Source organism: Ammospiza nelsoni, chromosome 3 (assembly GCF_027579445.1).
Source record: "Ammospiza nelsoni isolate bAmmNel1 chromosome 3, bAmmNel1.pri, whole genome shotgun sequence".
Taxonomy (NCBI): domain Eukaryota; kingdom Metazoa; phylum Chordata; class Aves; order Passeriformes; family Passerellidae; genus Ammospiza; species Ammospiza nelsoni.
In genome coordinates, this window is record NC_080635.1 from 114,091,329 (window position 1) to 114,109,593 (window position 18,265).

Genomic DNA, 18,265 nt, shown 5'->3' on the forward strand with positions numbered 1-18,265 from the left:
ATGGCTCTGGTGCTGCAGCTCCGCTCCGTCTCCGGCCTCCGCGGCAAAGGCGACCGCATCGCCAAGGCGGCGTTCCGGGGTACCGGGAGAGGGAATTGGGGGACAGGGATTTGGGGAGACGGAATTGGGGATGAGGGATCTGGGGGAGAGGGTTTGGGGGATCGGGATTTGGGGAACAGGGATTTGGGGAGACGGAATTGGGGATGAGGGATCTGGGGGATCGGGATTTGGGGAACAGGGATTTGGGGAGACGGAATTGGGGATGAGGGATCTGGGGGAGAGGGTTTGGGGATCGAGAATTGGGATCGGGAATTGGGGGAGAGGGATTGGGGAGTCGGGAATTGGGGAGTGGGAATTGAGGTCAGGGTTTAGGGGAAAGGGACTGGGAGGCAGGAATTGGGGGAGAGGGATTGGGGGATTGGGAATTGGAGAGTGGGAATTGGGATCAGGATTTGGGGGAGAGGGATTTGGGGGATCAGGGATCGGGATTTGGGAGATCAGGGATCAGGATTTGGGAATTGAGAGAGAGAGGTTGGGAGGCAAGAATTGGGGATGAAGGATTTGGGGGAGAGAGATTGGGGGAGCAGGAATTGGGTGATCGGGATCTGAGGGAGAGGGACTGGGAGGCAGGAATTGGGAGGGCAGGGATTGGGGGACACGATTTTGGGGACAGGATTGGTGGGGCAGGATTTGGGAAGCAGGAGTTGAGGGACAGGAATTGGGGGAGAGGGATTATGGGAGAGAAATTGGGGGGGAGGGATTTGGGATCGGGATTTTGAGGAGTGGGAAGCAGGGTTTGGAAGTGCAGGATTTTGAGGAGTGGGAATTGAGGGTCAGGAATCGGGGACAGGATTTAGAGGGTGAAGTTTGGAGGTGCAGGATTTGTGGGGCAGGATTTGGGGGACAGGAATTGGGGGAGTGGATTGGAGAAGAAGGATTTGGGGAGTGCAGGATTTGAGGGGCAGGAATTGGAGGACAGGATTTTGGGGGCTGGAATTGGGGAGACAGATATGAGGGATAGGATATGGAGGATCAGGGTTTGAGAGACAGGATTTTGGGGACAGGATTGGTGGAGCAGGATTTGGGGAGAGGGATTTGAGGGGTGGGGTTTGGGGGAGTGGATTGGCCAAGAAGGATTTGAGGAGTGGGATTTGAGGGGCAGGAATTGGGGGACAGGATTGTGAGGAGGTGGGATTTGGGGTGCAGGAATTGGAGAGAAGGATTTGAGGGAAAGGATTTAGAGGATCGGGATTTGAGGAGTGGGATTTGGGGACAGGATTTTGGGGTGGGATTTGGGGACAGGATTTTGGGGGAGCAGGATTTGGGGAGCAAGATTTGGGTGTGGAATTTGAGGGACAGGATTTGGCAATTCGGGAATTGGGGTCCGGATTTGGGGGTGGAATTTGAGGGACAGGATTTGGGGGTGGAATTTGAGGGACAGAATTTGGGGAATCCCAGCATCCATCCCTGCCTCAGTTTCCCCACGCACTACCCCAAACCTGCTCTTTTTGGGATCCCCTCCCCTCAGGTTTATCCAGGGAAAAGGGGGGTGAATTCCCAAGGTGAAATTCCCACCGGGATCCGCAGCAGCTCCAAAGATTTCCTTGGGAAGGAGCAAAAATTCCCCCGGGGCTGTGGAAGTTCCGGAGCTGCCGGAGCTTTTCCAAGGCTTGGGAAAGTCTCGGGATGGGATCCCAGCTCTTCCAGAGGCCGGGAATGCATGGAGGGAGAGTGGGATGGGGGTGGGAACAGCGATCCCAGCTCAGCAGGGGAAATCCAGGAATTCCATTGGGGTGGAAAAGGCGGGAACAGCGATCCCAGGTGAATTCCAGGAATTCCATAAGTGAGAAAAAAGACAGAAACAGGGATCCCAGCTCAGCCGAGGAATTCAATTAATTCCGTCAGTGAAAAAAAGGCGGAACGGTGATCCCAGCTTAGCAGGGGAATTCCAGGAATTCCATCGCCAGCCTGGATCAGCTTCCCCTGCTCTTAATGAGCTCGGGATCATTAATCAGGGATAATTAACTATCAGCTCCCTGTCGTGCTTCCAGCTCCAAGAACATCCCTGGAAAAAAGTGGAATTCCCAGGAAACCCACTATGGAGCCCTGGGTGATTCCAAATTTCTGGTTCTGGACATTCCTGCTCCCGAATCCAGCCCAAATTCCCAGCGGGACTTCGGGAATTTTGGGATCTGTCCCGGCTTTGGGTCCAGACTGGAAAACAGGGAATGACTTCCCACTGGGAAAGGGGATCTTGGGATTGTGAGATCTTGGGAAGGAATTCCTGGCTGGGCTGGAATTCCCAGAGAATCCCTGGATCCCCGGCAGTGTCCCAGGACAGGTTGGAGCACCCTGGGATATTGGGATTGGAACGGGATCATGGGATTGAAAGTCCCTTTCCACCCAAACCATTCTGGGATTCTGGAATTCCAAGGAAGGAAGTTCCAGGATGGTTGGATCAGGGTCCTGAGGGTTTTTCCTGCCCTTTTCCATCCACAAATTCCCATGGAAAAGGGGATTTAGGGTCATGCCAGGATGCAGCCAATGCCTGATGCTTCCAGGCGGGAATTCCTTTTCCCAGGCTCATCCAGGCCCTGGCCAGGAAAATCCAGCTGCTAAAAGGGGCTGGAAGCAGCTCGGGAAGCAATTCCAGATGTGGTTGGATCCGAGAAGTGGATCCGGATGGATCCATCCCTTGGATGTGCCTGGAGAGGGATTTGGGCTCATGCAAAGCTCAGCAAACCTTGGATCTGCGAGGAAAACCTTCAGCTCCAAAGTTTCTCACATCTTTCCCTAATTCCTGAGCAGGATTTGGGCTCATTCCCAGCTCCAAAACTGCACCAAACCTCAGATCCATAGGGATAAAAATTCCGCTCCAAAGGCTGTGGGTGTCTTTCCCAAATTCCTTGTATCCAACGGGAAACTGAGGGAGCAACTCTGTGCAGACTGGGAATTCCAGGGATGATCTCTGGGAACCTCCTGGACACGCAGCTGGAATGTTTTGGAATGTGGGAGAGCTCTGGGGCCGGAATCCAGGATGGAATCTGGGCTGGAATATTCCATGGGATGCAGGAGCTGGCTCAGGATGAGGAGATGGGAAAAATCTTTAAGGATAAATTAGTGGGATAATCCTTTGGGATCTGCTTGCCATGCCGTGGATTCTGGAGCAGAAAAACAGGAGTTTTCCATGATCTTGGAATCATGGAATGATTTGGGATGAAAGGGATCCCAATTTGGGATGATCTTGGAATCATGGAATGATTTGGGATGAAAGGGATCCTAAAGCTCGTCCCAATCCACCCCCCTGAGAGCTCCTCCCTTGTTCAGTTTCCCCGGGAATGCTCTGCTGCCCCCTCGCTCCAGGAAAATTTGGGAATGCTTCCTGGGAAGTGTCCTGGTCCTCTCCAAGCGATTCCTTAAATCCCTGATGGAATTTTGGCCCTTGGATTAAACCCACGCTGGCCTGAGCCCCATGGGAATCATTCCTTGGGAATCATTCCTGCCTGGAAAGGGGCAGCGTCCATGGGAATCATTCCTTGGGAATAATTCCTGCCTGTAAAGGGGCAGTGCTCATGGGAATCATTCCTTGGGAATAATTCCTGCCTGTAAAGGGGCAGTGCCCATGGGAATCATTCCTTGGGAATAATTCCTGCCTGGAAGGAGCAGCCCAGGGCCGTGGGATCCCCATTCCCAAAGGGATTGAAATCCCTTTGGATGTGGCTCTTGGGGACATGGATCAGGGAATGTTGGACTCAGTCCGAGAGGGGTTTTCCAAGCAAAATAATTCCAAAATAATTTTCCACGTTTCCTTCCTTAATCCAGGCCCTGTCCTGCCCTGGGGTGGGATAGGGTGGGTTCCAGTTGCACTGACCGGGAATTCCAGGCCTGGAATGTTTCCGGTTGGCGTTCAGTCGCAAAATCCATTGGGAAAAGCTTTTCCAGTGCCTCTGGAAAAGCTTTGGACCCTTGAGCATGGAATGAGGAGCTCAGGATCCCAGCTCCCAGATGGATATTCCTCATTCCTCAGGTTTTCCTGGATGGGATTCCCTTCCCCATCCCAGCCCTATCTGACAATGGGATCCGCCGGAGCTCCCGGGTGGGAGAGGAAGGAGAGAAATCCGGGATAAAACATTCCCGAGGCTGGAGTGGGAAGTGGTGCTGCTCCTCCTCTCCTGGGAATTTGCAGCATTTTCCAAATGGGGGAAACTGAGGCACAGATGGAATTCTGGATCCACGGGAGCAGCCAGGGAGGGTGGGAGGTGGATCCTGCTCTGGAAGTGGAGGGAAAAGATGGATTCCATGGCCAAAATCTGCTCCAAAATCCTGGAATAGCAGGGATTCCTCTCCATCCACAGCTTTGGATTTGACTCCCACATTCCCAAGGGAATCCCACGGGATTCCCAAGGGATCCTGTGAGGATCCAGAGTGGAGGCTCAGCTTTGTCTTTAGGATTGTCCCAGTTTTCCATCAGGGATTTGGGAATGGGACTGTGCCCGGATGGCTCCAAAAGGCTCCCAGATCCATTCGGAAAAATACATGGAAATAAACAGGGATGACTCCAGGATTTTCTGGGAATTCTGAATTTTCATTCTGGCTTTGGATGGGTGGATTCTGTGGCCAAAATCCACTCCCAAAACCCTGGAATATCAGGGATTCCTCTCCATCCACAGCTTTGGATTTGAGTCCTACATTCCCAAGGGACTCTGCTTTCAGCTTTGCCTTTAGGATTGTCCCGGTTTTCCATCAGGGATTTGGGAATGGGATCAAATCTTGGCAGCTCCAAAAGGCTCCCAGATCCATGAACACATGGAAAAAACCAGGGATGACTCCAGGATTTTCTGGGAATTCCGTCTTTTCAGCCTGGCTTTGGGGAAAAGGCAGGAAAACGGGGAATTTCCATCACCTGGCCCATTTTTTGGGAAGCTCCAGCAGGATCTGAGCTCTGCTCCAGAGTCGCTTTCCCATGGGAATTCCCACTTCATCCCGGCTTAATTGCGTTTGTGTATGGGGCTAATTAGGGAGCTGGGAGTTAATGGATCACAAGGAGCTGCCAGGAGAGGTTTCCTCTCGGGAATGGGGCTGGAAAATGAGGGATATCACTCATGGATACCCCCTGGAGAACCGGCGGATAACGATTCCACCTTCAGGAAAAGTCGGGATGCTCCTGGGTTGGGAAGGGTTGGAGCAGGGAGGTGCCACAGGATTAAGGGGTCTCTCCCAGGAGGTGGAATTCCGGTGGAGTTTTTCCATCCAGTGTTCCCAGATCCTAAAATTCCAGGGTGTCCCAGAGTCTCCCAGCCCTATATCTGCCTCTTTTCCCTCTTTTTCTTTTCCAGGACTTTCCTTCTACACTCGAGTGCTGGAAAACTGCGAGGACGAGGCCAAGTTTGACGAGGTAGGAGAAGTTTTCCATCTTTTTTATCACAAAAATCTGACTTGTTTTCCCAGGATTCCCTGTTCAAGTGAAAACCCAGGATTCCCAGTCCCGGTGAAATCCCTGGTCCAAATTTTTCTTGGCGTCTTCATTGTCTGCTCCAAGGTTTCTCCTGGCAGGGGCCAAATGGGATTCCTGGCTGGACACAGGTGGGAAAATCCCCATGGAATTTTCCAAGGAAGAGGATAAATTAAGAATATAAAATTTTCCATGTTTTCTGCACTGAATTTCAGGAAAAATTGTTCTTCCAAAGTGGGAAAATCCCGCTGGGATTTTGGCTCCATTTTCCTTTGTTTCAGGAGGAAAAAGTTGGGATTTCCCCCCCCTGAAATTCCTTCTTTTTCCTTCAGGCACAGAATTCCCAGAGGAGCTGTGGCTGCCCCTGAATCCCTGGAAGTGTCCAAGGAAAACCCTTGGATCAACCTGGGATAGGGAAATTTCCCTGCCCATGGAATGGGATGGGATTTAAATTCCTTTCCTGCCAAAACCATCCCGTGAACACTTCCAGGGCTGGAACATCCCAAATTTTTGGGAATTTTTTCCCCCTCCAAGCCCCATCCAACTCCATCTCCCACCAGCCCTCTGGGATTATTTTTCCACCCCATTCAGCACATGCCATTGGAAAACCATATTTGGGAATGGTTGGGATCGTGTTTGGATCAGGAGCTGTGTCCAGCCTGGAATTCCAGAAATTTCAGGGAAGAAAATCCCTCCTGGAGCAGCCACAGGTTCTGCGATGCCACAGGGGCATTCCTGGATCAAATCCTTCCTGCCGGGGGAATATCCAGGGAATCTCCACCCTCCTGTGGGCACAGGGAATTCCTGGGAATATTTGGAGTTCAAACCACTCGGATTATCCATGGCAGATCCCAAATCCTGGAGCAGGACAGGAGTCGGGCTTTGCTTCCCAGGAATAGGGACAGGACAAGGGGAAACGGCCTCAGGCTGTGCCAGGGAATTTGAGGCCGGATTTTGGGAATAATTCCTCATGGAACGGGCAGCCAGGCCTTGGGAGGGGTTCCCAGGGAGGTTTGGAGTCCCCATTCCTGGAGGTTTCCAAGGAATTCCTGGACGTGGCACTCCAGGAATTGTCCTATTCCCACATCTTGGATTTGATGATCCCAGAGGGTTTTTCCATCTTGGTAATCCCTGGATTGTGTGATCTCAGAGCTGAGGAAATCTGTGTCAATTCCCTTTTATCCCGCCCCTCTTTTCCGTGGTAATTCCTTCTTTTCCTGCCCCCTCTTTTCCGTGTCAATTCCCTTTTATCCTGCCCCTTCTTTTCCATGTTAATTCCCTTTATTCCTCTTTTCCATGTTAATTCCCTTTTTTCCTGCCCCCTCTTTTCTGTGTTAATTCCCTTTTTTCCTCTTTTCCTTGTTAATTCCCTCTTTTCCATAAATCAGGATCCGCCCCCAGGCAGGATTTGGATTTCAAACCCCGGCAGTTTCCATTTGTTTGGTTCTACTCCGTTTCTTTTCCAATTATTTTCTCTTTCATTCCTTAAAGAATTCTGCAAACCCTCTGCTGCCCCGGATCCTGGAATATTCCAGAGGCTGTGCACAGCTCCCCAATTAATCAGGAATGTTTGTGTTCCGTGCTGAAATCCCGAAGGATTTAGTCTTGGAAAGGCTTTTCCTGCAGATCCCCCACAGCCTGGGAGGGAAGGGAATCTCTGGGAGTGAAGGAGCCCAAATTCCTGGGAGATGAAATTCCCTGGGATAATTTCAGACAGGCCCTGAGGCAGGAGCTGCTCCTGCCAATTCCAGGAAACACAAACCATGGAATTTTGGGCAAGAAGAGACCTTAAAACTCATCCCATGCCAGGGAGAGGGACACCTTTCCTGATCATTCCAGGAAATACAAACCATGGAATTTTGGGTCGGAAGAGACCTTAAAACTCATCCCATTCCAGGGACAGGGAAATATTTTTTGATCATTCCAGGAAACACAAACCATGGAATTTTGGATGGGAAGAGATCATAAAACCCATCCCATTCCAGGGACAGGGACACTTTTCCTGATCCCAGGGTATTTCAAGCCCTGTCCAGCCTGGCCTTGGACACTTCCAGAAATCCAGGGGCAGCCACGACTTTTCTGGGAATTCTGTGCCAGGACCTTCCCAGTTTCCCATTGTTTTTTTCCCAGCACTTGGAAAACCCCTGGGATCAAGCTGTGGCTCCAGCCACAACTTTTCCAGGGTTATTTTCCTGCTTTTCCTTTGGCAAACGCCATCCCAGAATTTAGTGAATCCCAGACGTCACCCCCTACAATTGCTGCCACTTCCTCTGTCTTTCCTTGGATTTAGAGTTGATTTCCTGGGATTTGGTGGATCCCAAAGCACATCCAGCACCTTTTGGATGGAGGTTGGACAGGGACAAGGGAATCTGGCTGGGAAAATTCCCATTTTTCCCCTCCTCTCTCTGGGAAATCTCCTGGTGCAGAGCCCTGAAAAGTGGGAATAGGACAACTCCTCAGGCCAGAGAGATTTGGCATTCCTGCAGAATTCCTTCCTGGAAAGGGCTGTCCAGTGGTGGAATTCCCAGAGGGATTTCAATCCACATGGATGTGGGGAGATGGACCAAGGGTGGCCCCAGCAGCGCTGGGAATTCTTGGATTTAGTTATCCACAAGGATTTTTCCAACTCCTTGATTCCATAACCTTGGGATTTCTGGGTGATTTGATCACCGGATCCAATCCCTGGAGCATCAAAATATTTGGGAAAAAACCAAGGAGAAATTCCATCCCCACATTGGGAGCTCGGGATAAATCCTGCTGCAGGATCCGTTGGCGCCATTTCCCATTTCCCTTTATATCCCAGTAATTTTCCCTTTGCTTCCTTGACTCTGCAGACCAATTAAACCCGGGAATAAATAGCTCGGGAAGTGCTGAGGAGGCACCGGTTCCTTCCTGGGAATCTGCTGGATGAGCAAATTCTCTTCCCGTGGTTTTCAATCCCGCTCTGCTGCTCCTGGGAGGGATCCTGGATCCCGGATCCGCTGCCTCTGGCACGTTCCCAACCCGGGGTGCACCAGGAGTGGCGTGGGAAGGGGGGATTTGGAAGTTGTGGGGGTTTGGAAATCCGTGAATCCAGAGGGTTGGGCTGACAGAGGGATTTGCCTTGGGAAGCAAAAAACAAAAAAAAAAAAGGAAAGGGATCATATTTTGTGGAATCATGGAATGGTTTGGGAGGGGAGGGAAATTAAGGATCATCCTGTTCCAACTGTGACAGCTCCCGCTGTCCCAGGGTGCTTCAGCCTTTCCTTGGAGACTCCCAGGGATCCAGGGATTCTCTGGGAATTCCAGCCCAGCCAGGAATCCCTTCCCAAGATCCCACAATCCCAAGCTCCCCTTTCCCACTGGAAGCCATTCCCTGCCTCCTGCCCCTCCAGCCCTTGCTCAAATTCCAGCTCTCTTGGAGCCCCTTTGGGATCGGGAAGCGGCTCCAAGGATTCCCTGGATCCTGCCCTGATCCAGCTGCACATTCCCAGCTCTCCCAGCCTGGTTCCGTATTCCCATCCTCATCCAATGTCTGTACTCATATTTTCCACGTGTGAGTCCATGGAATAGTTGGCACTGGGCATATCCTCAGTGGCATCCCTGTAAAACATTCCCACTGCCTTTTTCTTGGGAAAAGAGGCTTTTCCCCATCCCCTCCACTGCCGCTCCCTGGAGCACTCTTGGTTCATCCCTCTCCTCCTTTTCCCAAAATGCTTCTTGCTCATCCCTCCCCTCTTTTTCCCAAAACAATTCTGGCTCTTCCCTCCCTTTTTCCAGACTGGTCCTGGCTCATCCCTCTCCTCCTTTTCCCAACCAATCTTAGCTCATCCATCTCTTCCTTTTCAAAAAATCCTCTTGGCTCATCCCTCCCCTCCTTTTCCCAACTGATCCTGGCTCATCCCTCTCCTCTTTTCCAAAAACCCTCCTGCCTTTTCCCTCTTCTTTTCACAACCAATCCTGGCTCATCCATCTCCTCCTTTACCCAAAACTGTCCTGGCTCTTCCCTCTCCTTTTCCCAGCTGATCCTGGCTCATCCATCTCCTCCTTTTCCCAACCAGTCCTGGCTCTTCCCTCCCCTTTTCCCAATGAACCTTTGTTCATCCCTCTCCTCCTTTTCCCGAAAGCTCCCAGCTCATCCCTCTCCTCCTTTTCCCAGACTTTCCGCTGGCCGGTGGCGACCAACATCGACGGGAATGAGATCCTGGAGATCCAAGTGTTCAACTACAGCAAAGTCTTCACCAACAGGTGAGTCCCTGCTTCCCACGGCCCACATGAATCTCATCCCGCAGGAAGAGGCAGCTCTGCTTCCGTTTGGAGGCAGGAGGGAATTCCCAATTTCCTGGGAATTTCTGATGTCAGGGGGTGAGGAATCCACCCCAGGAATTTCGTGGTGCTCAGCACCGAGTTTTTCCCAAGTTGTGCAATGTGTTTCTGTAAAATTTCCATGTTTTAAAGGAAGTTGGAGTTTTTTGGTGGATTGTCCAGGCAGAAGTTGATGCTGGAATGTTGTTTTCCTGGATTTTCCAATTCCTGCGGGTGTTGGGTTGATTGTGTCTGGGGAAATTGGGGCTGCCCCATCCCTGGAAGTGTCCAAGGAAAGGTTGGATGAGGCTTGGAACCACCTGGGATAGTGGGAAGTGTTGGCTTGGAATGGGATGGGATTTTAAGTCCCTTCCCACATGGATCCAGGAGGACACCTGGACAAGAGCAGGATTCAGGGAATCCTTGGAGCTGCTTCCCCATCCCAAAGGGGCTCCAGGAGAGCTGGGATTTGGGCAAGGGCTGGAGGGGCAGGAGGCAGGGAATGGCTTCCAGTGGGAAAGGGGAGCTTGGGATTGTGGGATCTTGGGGAGGAATTCCTGGCTGGGCTGGAATTCCCAGAGAATCCCTGGATCCCTGGCAGTGTCCAAGGAAAGTTTGGATCACCCTGGGATCATGGGAAGTGTCCCTGGGATTGCAGGATTGAAGGTCCATGTATCGCATCCCAAACCATTCTGGCATTCTGGGATCAAGGACACTCAGGATCCATCCCAAGGGATTTTCATGGAATCAGGGATGGAAAAGGGAAGGGAGACCCTTCCTGGAGTCCCCAGTTTCCAGTGAAGCCCCTGGATCCCAAAATTCCTTCTCAAGGAGGAATTGGGATGGGGCTGGATCCAATGGCAGGCTGGGAGAGCTGGGAATGTGCAGCTGGATCAGGGAAGGATCCAGGGAATCCTTGGAGCCGCTTCCCCATCCCAAAGGGGCTCCAGGAGAGCTGGGATTTGGGCAAGGGCTGGAGGGGCAGGAGGCAGGGAATGGCTTCCAGTGGGAAAGGGGATCTTGGGATGGTGGGATCTTGGGAAGGGATTCCTGGCTGGGAGGGCTGCGAGGAGAAGAGAGGAGCTGGTGCTGGGAATGTCCCTCCAGGAACGCTGAGAATATATGGAATAGGAATTCCCATTAAAATGAGGCAGTGCTGGAACTCTAGCAATTCCTCCTTTTCCAGGGATAAGTTGAAGGAGAAGGAGAGTGGAGAGGAGGGAGAGAGTTGGGACCATCCCTTCAGGCATGCTGGTTATATTTGGAATAGGAAATCCCACTAAACTGAGGAAATGTCAGAATCCCAGCCCGTTTTCCTTATCCAGGATTAAGTCAGATGAGGTCATGATATTTTTGGGGACATCCCTTCAGGAATGCAAGGAATAAATGGGAAGAGAAATTCCATTAAAACAGGGCAGTGCTGGAACTCCAGCCCATCCTCCAAATCAGTTGGGGGAGAGGAGGGAGAATTTTGGGAACAACCCTCTGGGAATGCTGGTAAAAATGCAGGAAAAGAATTCCCGTGGTCTGTAATTCCAGCCCATCCTCCTTGCCCAGAAATGAGTTGGAAGAGGGAGGAGGGAGAGGATTGGGGACACCTCTCCAGGAAGGAATGTCTGGAATAGGAATTCCCATAAAACAGAGGCAGAGCTGGAGCTCCAAATCCGCTGGAGGAGGAGGAGGAGGAGGGAGAGGCTTGGGAAAGCTGATCCGGGCGCTCCATGAATAATTCACGAGCCGCTGATGAAGGCCATTGATCAAAGGCCTGGAAAAAGGCGGGATACCTGATCCAGGGCCTGATCCAGACCCTCCGGAATGAGCAGGGAGTCACGTCCCGGCGGCTCCCTTTGTTCCCTGTGCCTGTGGCTGTCACCAGCAGACAATTCCCGGGAATGTGATCCCGGTTTGGGCTCATCCAGGTGTCTCTGGATCCTGGTGGGTTCATCCCGGTTCCGGAGGGTCCCCGAGAGCATTCCCAGGGTGCTGAGTATCCAAGGAAAAGGGACGAGGGAGAAGCTCCTAACCCCCCGAGATGGGCAACAGCATCCCAAAAATCCTGCCCCCAGCTCCTGGATTGGGAATTTCCGGGCTGGGAATCTTTCCAGGACACATCCAAAGCATCCAGGAGCCACATCCTGCCCCTGGGTCATTCCCAGGTGGAAATTCCCACTGGAAAATCTCCACAAGGGGGAAGGATGAAAAATTGTGGGGCCTCCACATCCTGAATAACACCCAGGAGATTCCCATGGCACGGAATAATCCATCAAAACCCCTCCTGGAAAATCCTGGTGTGAGGACGGATGACCTGGGTGGGAATACCGGGATCCTGCTGGAATTCAGGTGTTTTCCGTGGTCTTCTGTTCTCCTGGGAGACCTTCAGAACCACTCTGGGATGGGAGAAAGTCCCTGGGATGTTCTCCCATGGTTCTGTGCCCTGGGAGAGGCTGGATGGAGGAAATTTGAAATCCCAAATTTTTTGGGATTTGAGCAGAAAAAGCCACCACAGGACACTCCTGAGGGATGTGGGAATGGGAATCACACCCAGGCAAGGGGAATATCCAGTGAAAAAAGCAGAGACACAACCAGGGATGGATCCAAGAGGCAGCCGTGATTCAGTGGCTATGGAGCCTGTGGTCCCATTCCCAAACTTTTGGGACTTTTGAGCCTTTCTGAGCAGGTTTTCCTTGTGCAGAATGCAGGGATAACACCAGGCAGAGATCCCAATCCTTAAGGAATGTGCACAAAACCCAGGAGCTTTTTCTCTGGGGGGGTTCTGTCCCCTCCTTGTCCCTGTTTTCTTTTGGAGCCAAAGGCCCAAATCCACATTCCAAATCCAGAGCAGAGATAATTTTCCTATGGAAAACCCATCCCACAGAGAAAAGGTGGGAGCTGCTCTGTTACCTGACAGGGACACAAAGATCCGGATTCCGAAGGGTTAAATCCATCCCTGGAGTGTCCGGGATGGAAACAGAGCTTGGCCCCATCCTTTGTTCTTCTCCAGCCATGGAGATCCTGGCACAGCTCGAGTCCTTTGTGTCTCCGGAGGGATCCTTGTTTCATCTGTGGAAAATTAACTGGAAAAATAATCAGTGGAAAAATTTCCAGAAAATCATCTGCAGAAAATTATCCACAAAAATAATCTGTGGAAAAATATCCAGAAAATAATATGTGGAAAATTTTCCAGAAAAATCATCTGCAGAAAATTATCCAGAAAAATAGTCAGTGGGAAATAATCTGTAAAAATAATCAGTGGAAAATAAACCTAGAAAATCATCTGCAAAAATTTATCTGGAAAAATAATACTTGGAAAATTTTCCAGAAAAATAATCCACGGAAAATTATCCACAAAAATAATCAGTGGGAAATTATCTGAAAAAAAATCATCCATGGAAAATTATCCAGAAAAATAATATGAGAATTATCTGGAAAAATAATATGTGGAAAATCATCCAGAAAAATAATCCATGGAAAATTATCCAGAAAATCATCTGCAGAAAATTATCTGGGAAAAGAATCAGTGGGAAATTATCTGGAAAAAAATAATCCACATAAAATTATCCAGAAAAATCATCCGTGGAAAATTATCCATAAAATTTTTCCATGGCAAATTACCCAGAAAATCATCCATGGAAAATTGTCCAGAAAATCATCCAGGGAAAATGATTTCCTGCTGGAGCAGGAGAATGGAAAAAATTAACTCTGGAGCTGGAGGGTTCCCTGTTGTCCGACTGCCCTCCCCACACGGAGCAGTTACGTGGGATTTTGGGATGGAATTCCTGACTGTGAGGATGTGGGATGGAATTCCCAGGGAAGCTGTCTCATCCCTGGAAGTGCCAAAAAAACATTGGATGGGGCTTGGAGCAATCTGGGATTGCAGAAGCTCAGGGTTGGAGTGGGATCAGCTTTCAGGTCCTTCCCACCCAAAGCATTCCGGGATTCCAGGGTGGAATTCTCGGTGCCCAATCCCTGCCTGCAGCCCCTCGGGTGTGACCCCTTCAGCTCCAACCGTGCTGGATTTTGTGGAATTTTTCATTTCTGGATCCAAACTTGGAGCAACACTGATCCAAACACGGAGCAGAAGCCTGAGCACACCCAAACTGAAAATCTCATCCCAAATTAAATTTCCTGTCAGGATATTTTCATACCCAGGTCTGACTTCACTCATTATCCCCTTGCCTTCCAAAGAAAAATAATTTCTGTTTATTGGGAATTTCTGCAAGAGTTTCCCAAAGAAAAAGGGGGAACAAACTTTACTCACCTTCCGAAGAAAAACTAATTTCTATTTATTGGGAATTTCTGCAAGAGATTCCTGAAGGAAAAAGGGAGAAAAAACTTGGCTGGAGCAACTTTTAGTGCCAGCAGGCTGCTGAGGTGGAGCAGCTGGAGTGTCCCACATTTCTCCAGGTATTCCAGGAAAAAATGAACCTGGAGTAATTATGGGCTCCTGCAAAGTGGTGGGAAGGGGATAATTAGGAGGGAAGTGATTTTAGAAACTCTAATTCCATGGTCTGAGACAATTCCAGATGAAGCTGCAATTTGGCTGGAGAGGGGAAAAAAGGCTCCAGAGAAAGCTCCAGGTGGGAGCTGCAAGAGGAAGGAGCTGGAATTAATCAGGATTGCAGGTGTTGGATTGACTGTGATTAATCAGGATTTTTGGAAATCCATGGAACAGCTGCAGGTTCCAAATTGGAATGGGCACCTTCCACCATCCCAGGGTGCTCCAAGCCCCATCCAACCTGGCCGTGGGCAATTCCATGAGGGTTCAGCAGGATAATTCCCTGGAAAAGGGGACAAAAGGTGTGGAATCCCTCTGCTTTGCTTATCCCACCTTTCCAGGGGTTTCTGGAAGTGGGGAACAAACTGGGATGGAGGTCCCAGGATTTGGCTCTTGTCAGTTCCAGGGGATGGATGGATGGATGGATGGATGGATGGATGGATGGATGGATGGATGGATGGATGGATGGATGGATTGGTGGATGGAGGGATGGATCCATGAATGGATGGATGGAGGGGTGGATCCATGGAGGGATGGATCCATGGATGGATGGATAGATTAATGGATCCATGGATGAATAGATGGATCCATGAATCCATGAATGGATGGATGGATGATGGGATGGATCCATGGATGGATGGTGGGATGGATCCATGGATGGATGGTGGGATGAATTCATGGATGGAGGGAGGGATCCATGGATGGATCCATGGATGCATAGATGGATTCGTGGATCCATAAATGGATGGAGGGATGGATTAATGGATCCATGGATGGAGATGTCATTCCCAAAAAAGAGCCTCTCCCTGGCTTCAGGAACACTCCTTGCCCATGGATCAAGCAGCATCCAAAGGCTGAGGGAGCAGAGGCAGAAAAATGGGATTTCCTGGGCTGGAGGATGCCCTGGCACAGACCTGAAATTCTGGCCCTTGGAAAACTTCAGTGCTGGCAAAGCCTGACCGGATTAATGGGATTCACCATCCCCACAGTGTCCCTGGAATCCCCTCAGGGATACAGGAGAGGCATCCCTGGAAGTTGGGATACACCATAAGGGCAAATCCTGGTGTGTCCCGGGGTTCGGAGCATCCTGGACTCCCTGATCCCAAGATTTGAGCGAGCTCCAGGTGCTGAACCAGCCTGGCTGGAGTTGGAAACCGGAGCTGCTCCTCAGGGCTGATAAAATTACGGATGACCCAGAAAATTTCCCTTTTTTCCATCAGCAGAAACGGCAGGGAAGGGAGGGAGCAGGGCCCTGATGAATTATGGAACACTCGGAATTGAACGGCGGCTCAGACAGGTCCTGAATTTTTAATTCCGTCTTGCTCGGATCCTGCCGGGGGAAGCGGCTTGGGAAGGATCCCAGGAAGGACAGGAGCTTCTCTGGGGAACCTGTGCCACCTCCACAGCCAGGAATTCTTTCCCAAGGTCCCATCTGTCCTTGCCCTCTGCTGCAGGGCTTGGAATGGCTCTGGTTTTGTCAGGGATTCATGGAATGCTTTGGGTGGGAAAGGACCTTAAGGATTGTCTCATTCCAGCTTTGACACCTTCCACTGTCCCAGGGTGCTCGAAGCTCTGTCCAACTTGGCCTTGGACACTGCCAGGGATTCTCTGGGATTCTCTGGGAATTCCAGCCCAGCCAGGAATTCCTTCCCAAGGTCCCACCTGTCCCCTTCCCTCTGCTACAGGGCTTGGAATGGCTCTGAATTACGTGGTTTTGTCAGGGATTCATGGGATGGAAGGGACCTTAAGGATTGTCCCGTTTCAACCCTGACACCTTCCGCTATCCCAGGGTGCTCCAAGCCTGTTCCAACCTGTCCTTGGACACTGCCAGGGATGCAGGGATTCTCTGGGAATTCCAGCCCAGCCAGAAATTCCTTCCCAAGATCCCACAATCCCAAGCTCCCTTTTCTCACTGGGAGCCATTCCCTGTGTCTGTCCTTCCATGCCTTGTCCCCAAGTCCCTCTGCAGCTCTCCTGGATCCCCTTGAGGCCCTGCAAGGGGCTCTGGGTTCTCCCTGGATCCTTCCCTTCTCCAGGTGGTCATTCCCAGCTCTTCCCAGTCCCTGGAGCAGCTCCAGGGCCTCCTTTGGACTCGTACCCGCAGCTCCAGATCCCAGTGTTGGATCCTGGATCTGGAGCAGCTCTGCAGGGGAAATATCCCAGGAGGAATTTCCCTTTTCCTTCCTCAGCGCTCTCCAAGCATTGAGCACCTGGGAGCCAAAAGCCCCTGGATCCACCTGGATCCAAGAGGAGCAGGGAATGTTCTGGATTCCAAACAGGTTAAAAAAACAGGGAGAGCTGCAGGAATCTGGGCCCTGAAGGCTCCAGTCCTGAGGAAAAGCTGGAATTGGCCTGGATGATCTTTGTGGGAGCCTTCCATCTCAGGATATTCCACGAAATAAACCCAAGGAATGCTTTCAAAAACAAAAGTGCTGCTGCTCTGGCAGAAAGGGAATAATGTTGTTTTCCAAACCCTGGAATCCAGGTGGATGCAGCAGCTTTTTCCTCATCTTGGGGAAGAAGAAGGACGTTTCCATGGGATGCATTATTTCTTCTGGGCTGGGAATTCAGGAGCAAACAAAGGAAAGATTTTCCTGTTCAATATCCTGCGGGGCACCTTGGAGACAGAGCTCTGCAGGGGTGGATCCGTGCTTGGAATGTGGAAAATGAGGGATGGAGGTGGAAATCCTGCAGGGACTTGGAGGGGCTGGAGCGTGTCCAGGGAAGGGAACGGAGCTGGGAAGGGAATGGAGCCCCAGGAGAGGCTGAGGGAGCTGGGAAGGGAATGGAGCCCCAGGAGAGGCTGAGGGAGCTGGGAAGGGAATGGAGCCCCAGGAGAGGCTGAGGGAGCTGGGAAGGGGCTCAGCCTGGAGAAAAGGAGGCTCAGGGGGGACCTTGTGGCTCTGCACAACTCCCTGGGAGGAGCCAGAGGAGATTGGGATCTTCTCCCAGGGAACAGGGACAGGATTGAGTGGCAACAGGTTGGATATTGGGAAAAATTCCTTCACATCATTGGAGTTTGGAGCCGCCTGGGATGGTGGAAGGAATTGGGATGAGCTCCAAGGTCCATTCCCACCCAAAGCATTCCATGATTCCATGACGTGGTGCAGATGGATGAGGAGCAATCCCTGCTCCTTGTTTGAATCACCAGCATGGAAATTTAGGGATATCACACAATTGAAGGTGTCCGTCCACTATGGAGATTCCATATGGAAAAGTCTTTGGGATCCCTCAGTGGCATCCCAGGAATTTAAGAGTGATGGTTCCCAAATCTCCTTCTTTCCTATTCCCTTGGAATGGTTCCTCTCTCAGCTTCTCCTTTGTTCTATCACCTCCACTGAGCCTCAGTCTGGAATGTCACCTCTCCCTCCTCCTCCCAAGGAAAACAGGAAGCAAATCCCTTTTCCCGTGAAAACCCGGTCCTGGTGGGTGAGAACTCCCGGCATTCCCTGTCCTTTGCTCCGCAGGCTCATCGGGACGTTCCGGATGGTCCTGCAGAAGGTGGTGGCGGAAGGGCAGCTGGAGGTGACGGACACGCTCATCGATGACAACAATTCCTCCATCCAGGTGGGTCACCGAGGCCAACATTCCCATCATTTCCAGATCCGTGTGTCTGTGTGTCCGTGTCTCCGCTGAACCTGTGGGATCAGGGATATTGGTGTTCCTTGCCTTGATCCTGTTACTCCTGCTCTGAAGGGATGAGGCGGCCGGGAATGTCCAGAGGGTGCACAGGGAAACTCGGATTGGAAAAGCGTGGGAAGTTGGGGTGGGGGAAAAGCAGGAATGGACCTGGTTTGATCCGAGCATGGACAGGGAGAAGCAGAGTGCAGGGTGGAATCAGGGAATTCCAGATGGGTTTGGATGGGAAGGGACTTTAAATCCCATCCCATTCCAACCGCAACACCTCCCACCGTCCCAAGGTGATCAAACCTGGCCTTGGACACTGCCAGGGATCCAGGGATTCTCTGGGAATTCCAGCCCAGCCAGGAATCCCTTCGCAAGATCCCACCATCCCAAGCTCCCCTTTCCCACTG

The 18,265-nt window shown here is 51.2% G+C and overlaps 1 protein-coding gene across 1 annotated transcript in view; it reads left to right on the plus strand.

Annotated features, from left to right (window-relative positions):
- The window catches only part of OTOF (otoferlin), a 103,431-nt gene continuing 85,166 nt past the window's right edge, over window positions 1-18,265 (plus strand). The window contains exons 1-4 of the mRNA XM_059467950.1: window positions 1-79; window positions 5,337-5,395; window positions 9,591-9,679; window positions 17,699-17,798. Coding sequence (XP_059323933.1) covers window positions 1-79; window positions 5,337-5,395; window positions 9,591-9,679; window positions 17,699-17,798 — 327 coding nt within the window. The remainder of the gene's footprint in view (window positions 80-5,336; window positions 5,396-9,590; window positions 9,680-17,698; window positions 17,799-18,265) is intronic.